Source organism: Myotis davidii, unplaced genomic scaffold (genome assembly GCF_000327345.1).
Source record: "Myotis davidii unplaced genomic scaffold, ASM32734v1 scaffold167, whole genome shotgun sequence".
Taxonomy (NCBI): domain Eukaryota; kingdom Metazoa; phylum Chordata; class Mammalia; order Chiroptera; family Vespertilionidae; genus Myotis; species Myotis davidii.
In genome coordinates, this window is record NW_006300048.1 from 3,678,751 (window position 1) to 3,683,060 (window position 4,310).

Sequence of the window (4,310 nt, forward strand, 5' to 3'; positions counted from 1 at the left end):
CAGATCTGGGCCAAGTTCCCCAGACCCGGGTGGCATCACAGCCTGAGAACCAGTGAAGGTAAACGTATGTGACTCAACCCTCCCCTTCCCGGGCCCTTATCTCTGGAGGCCAGAGCTTCCACCCACCCAGGGAGCCCCGTGACCTGCCCTCGCTTCCCCCTCCCCTCACCCACCTTGTCAGAGCTCTGAGAGGGACTGGGGCCAAGCCCCTGCTGACCACTGTGCCCTCTGCCCAGGAGGACCATGCGGCAGTAGCAGCCATGCTGCCCTTCCTGCTGGCCACACTGGGCAACACGGCCCTCAACAACAGCAACCCCAAGGACTACTGCTACAGCGCCCGCATCCGCAGCACCGTCCTGCAGGGCCTGCCCTTTGGGGGCGTCCCCACCGTGCTGGCTCTCGACTTCATGTGCTTCCTTGTGAGTGCTCGCATGCCACCCACATCCTTGGCACCCACACTCTGTACAGAGCTGGCTAATGCTAAAGCTCAAACCACTCTCCCACCTGACCCTGACTCCCCAGGCTTAACTGCAGGAGGGATCCCCATCACATGGCCCAAGCCTAGCCTCTGACCATTCACCCAGGCCAGGGCCACCCCCTTCTGAGACAAGATGCTGGCCCCTCTGCCCCTGCTCTTCTGGCTAGTCCAGCGCGTGAGTGGCCTCTCCACCCGCCAACCCCTCCTCTTCCCTCAGGCATTGCTGTTCTTGTTCTCCATCCTCCGGAAGGTAGCCTGGGACTATGGGCGGCTGGCCTTGGTGACAGATGCAGACAGGTAAAGCTTTGGGGCTCCTCCCCCCATGCCCCCCCCCTACACACATGCACACAGCTTGTTCCACACGCCTCTAGAAAAGGGCCAGCCCTCTGCCATCCCCCCTGTTGGGGGGACAAAGAGGGGCCCGTCCCAGAGCAGGCAAGGGGGGCATGAGGGCCCCCAGTTGGGCCTTTGTCCCTTGCCATTTCCAGGGACCCTCCTCCCTCCCCCCGCCCCCCCCTAACTTTGTCTGTTCTCTGCCCCCAGGCTCCGGCGGCAGGAGAGGGACCGAGTGGAACAGGAATAGTATGTGGGGCACCAGCCCCCTCATCCACTAAACCAGCTTTCTCTTTCCTTCTCTCATGCTTCTCTCCTCTTCTGCCAAGTTGCTGGTTTCTCTTCGCAGTTGTCTCTTCTGCAGGCTCATTTTCGGATTAACGCAGGCGGTGTGCTTTGCAGAGCAGGGGGCTCGCCAACTTGTCGCTGCCTTACCCCCCATCTCTCTCCCTGGCTCTCTGCCTGGGAGAAGCCCCTCCCGTGCCCCCAGCCTTCGTGGCCCTGGTTGGCTGGAGTGGAGGGGTCATCCTCCCGAAAATTCAAAGTACACTCACCCTGTGGGTGGCAGAGACAAGATTGGGTGTCACCTGTGGCTTCCCTAACTGCTGGTTCTTCATATTCCAGGGTTCTCTGTTCACTTCTCCTGGAGGCCTGAGAGGGGAGCTTCCCAAGGAGCCCCCGGTCTGGCCCTTGTGTCACGTCTCGGTCTCTTGTCTGTAGGACTGGTGTTGGAATTTCGGCAGCTGCTGGGGACAGGGAAGAGGGTGGATCAGGACCACCTGGGAGGCATCCCCCCACTCCCGCCCCCCTTATCCCCACCCTCTGGGGCTCTCCTACTCCATCCTTTCCTTTACTTCCCCATTGCCCTGTGCCCTGTCAGCTCCGGAACTGCAGGGCCGTTCACACACTCACTTCAATCTCCAGGGGGCGATGATGAAGACACCCTCCTCCCTTCCCCCTGCGGCCTGTGTCTGTTTCCCCAGACCCCGCTGAAGGGAAGGGGTAGACTGACGGGAGGCAGGAGAGGGTAGTCATTTCTTGCTGCTCAGCCACTGCGCTTTCTGTGCCTTGTCTAACGCCTGGAGCTCTGGAGGGGGAGCCCACCCGCTTCACCCCTGCTCGCCAGGGGCTCAGACTCACCAGGCTCTCTCATTTCTCGTCTCCTCACCCCAGTGTGGCCTCAGCTATGCACGGGGACAGTCATGACCGGTATGAGCGTCTCACGTCTGTCTCCAGCTCCGTCGACTTTGACCAAAGAGACAACGTGAGTGCCCTCCCCGGACTTCTTAGCCACCCTGGTCCTCCGGGGCAGGGGGCGCCGCAGCCTCTAGCTTCCGGTGACCAGTCAGACCTGTGGTGCTATGGGAGCCACGGGATAACCACCCAGACCAGAACTCCTGGCGCTGTCCTCCATGCCGGCCTCCACGCTGGCACCAGCCTAATTCGTGATTTCAGACTTGTTCCGCTGTAGCGTTCAGTGCCCGCCTCTTGCTTAATTCTAAGGACCCCTTTTTCCTTAGACGTGGTCTTAGAAGCAATAATGAGCTTTCCATGCCACTTACAAGACATCCAGAACTCACTGTGCAGCTCAGAGGGGGCAGCAGGCAGGCAGCCCCTGGCAGGCCGGGTGGGTGGGGCCAGTTGGCGGGCTGGCGGATTGGAGCCGAGTGGTAGGGGCCCCTGAAGATACGGCTTGTCCTTGGGGATTCACAGCCGTCCCCAGACCCCCTTTCACATCAGACCCGACACCCTGGCGTTCCCTGCCTGGCCCTGGCGTTCTGCCAGGGTGAGTGTCCTGGTCAGACCCTAATCTTCAGGCCCTAGGGTGGCCCTGGTCAGTCCCGCTTAGGCTGCAGCCCCTGGGCAGCAGCCGCTGAGATAGCTGTAGCAGAAGAAGCCTGTCCGCTTCCTGAATTGGACGCCTGCTGGTAAGTGGCTAAGCGAAGGCGTCACCTGCCAGCCAGAGGTGCCCAGACGGTCCCCAGACTCAGTGACATTGGCAACAGGTAGCACAGTCCTGCATCTTGGCCAGAGGGTAGCTCTCTCCCTGGCCTGTGTGAAGCCTGGACCTTTCCCTGGCAGGAAGGTGGGGAAGGGTTCTCCCTGCCCAGCCCTCCCCCGCATCCCCCAGCGGCTCTGAGTGTGGGCTCTGCTGGAAGGCGGGTCTGGGGACTTGTGGATGGGAGATGGGGCTCAGCGACCTCTGGGGTGTGCCGGAAGACAAGTGGCAGGATCCCAGGCAGTGTGGCCCGGCCCGCTGCTTGTGGCGGCCATGCTGCCAACTCTCCTTCTTAGCTGCAGGTCTGGAGGTCCCTGCTGCTCTTCCTCGATCCCCGAATCCCACCCATCCCTACCCTGCCCACACGGCTGCAGGCCTGCTCCAGTCTGCCACCCTATGGGGTGTTTGCGGGGATCGTAGCTCTGGGCATGGTCCCTTTTGCCCTTGGTCCCATTCTTCCTTGAAGTCTGGCCCTTCCCTCTCTCCCTCCCTGGGGTGAGCCAGTTTCTTGGGGGCCGGGGGGAGGTTGTGGAAGCTGCGCCAGGATGAGCGGGACTTGAGTCGGGGGGAGGTTTAGGGCGGTGGGGGCCGGGGCTGCCGCTGATGGCCCTCTGTCCCCCCAGGGTTTCTGTTCCTGGCTGACAGCCATCTTCAGGATAAAGTAAGTGAATGGTCTTCAGGCTGTAAAGAAAGAAACAGAAAAACTTCAGAACTTGTCATCTCCCCACAAAATCCAGAGGCCAGCAGCGTTGAGGGCCTTAGCGCTCCTAGCCAGCCGAGCACCCTCCTTCCTCCTCTAGGAGCCTGGCCCTGGGGCCCTGGCTTCCACGGAGCCCTGAGCTAGCCTCACGACCACCCATGGTCTCCTGTGCCCCCTGCCTGGGAGGCCCACTCCGCCCACCGCTCTCCCTGCCCCTGTGGGTGGGAGCAGCAGGCAGGCTGGGAGCAGCCCGCCAGCAGCAGGCAGGAGCCAGTCTCCAGCAGAAGGCAGATCGCCAGTGCGGCAGGCAGGCAGTGAGCGCTGAGAGAGGCAGGAAGCCGCACAGGTCAGCACCGCCGCCACCCGCAGCCCCCAGGCCCTCCTCACGTGTGCCACGTACTGCGTGCACCAGCACCCATAAGGGGCCTGCTTCCCGAACCCCCCTCCAGCCTCCTGCGGCTGCTTCTTCCTATCACCGGTTCTCTTTTTGCCTCAACCCCACTTTTCCCATCTTCCTCTTTTCCTTTCCCTTTCTCTCCATCCCTCACTTCTCTGTGCATTCTTTCTTCTGTTACTCCTCTCTCCTTCCCCTCTTCCTTCCGAACTTCCTTCCTGTTCCCTCAGTTATTCCTCACCTTCTCTCTGCTTCCTTTTCCTCCCCTCTCCCTTCATCCTTCTTTTCCCCTTTCCCTTCCCGCTCCTTCTCCCTCCCTTCCCAGCAAATAGGAGATTCAGACCCCATTTCAGCCCCACACGGCTGCCAGATTGGCAGGGGTTGGGGGTGGGGGTGAGGGTGGGAT

The 4,310-nt window shown here is 61.6% G+C and overlaps 1 protein-coding gene across 3 annotated transcripts in view; it reads left to right on the forward strand.

The window, feature by feature from the left end:
• The first annotated feature begins 214 nt into the window (after positions 1 to 214).
• The window catches only part of TMEM63B (transmembrane protein 63B), an 18,877-nt gene continuing 14,781 nt past the window's right edge, over positions 215 to 4,310 (forward strand). For 2 of the 3 annotated variants that reach the window (XM_015572219.1, XM_006776395.2), the window contains exons 1-5: positions 215 to 419; positions 696 to 775; positions 1,022 to 1,060; positions 1,985 to 2,075; positions 3,434 to 3,471. In XM_015572219.1, the coding sequence (XP_015427705.1) occupies positions 261 to 419; positions 696 to 775; positions 1,022 to 1,060; positions 1,985 to 2,075; positions 3,434 to 3,471 (407 nt within the window). In that variant the 5' untranslated portion in view covers positions 215 to 260. The remainder of the gene's footprint in view (positions 420 to 695; positions 776 to 1,021; positions 1,061 to 1,984; positions 2,076 to 3,433; positions 3,472 to 4,310) is intronic. The other variant, XM_006776396.2, reaches the window with a different exon arrangement.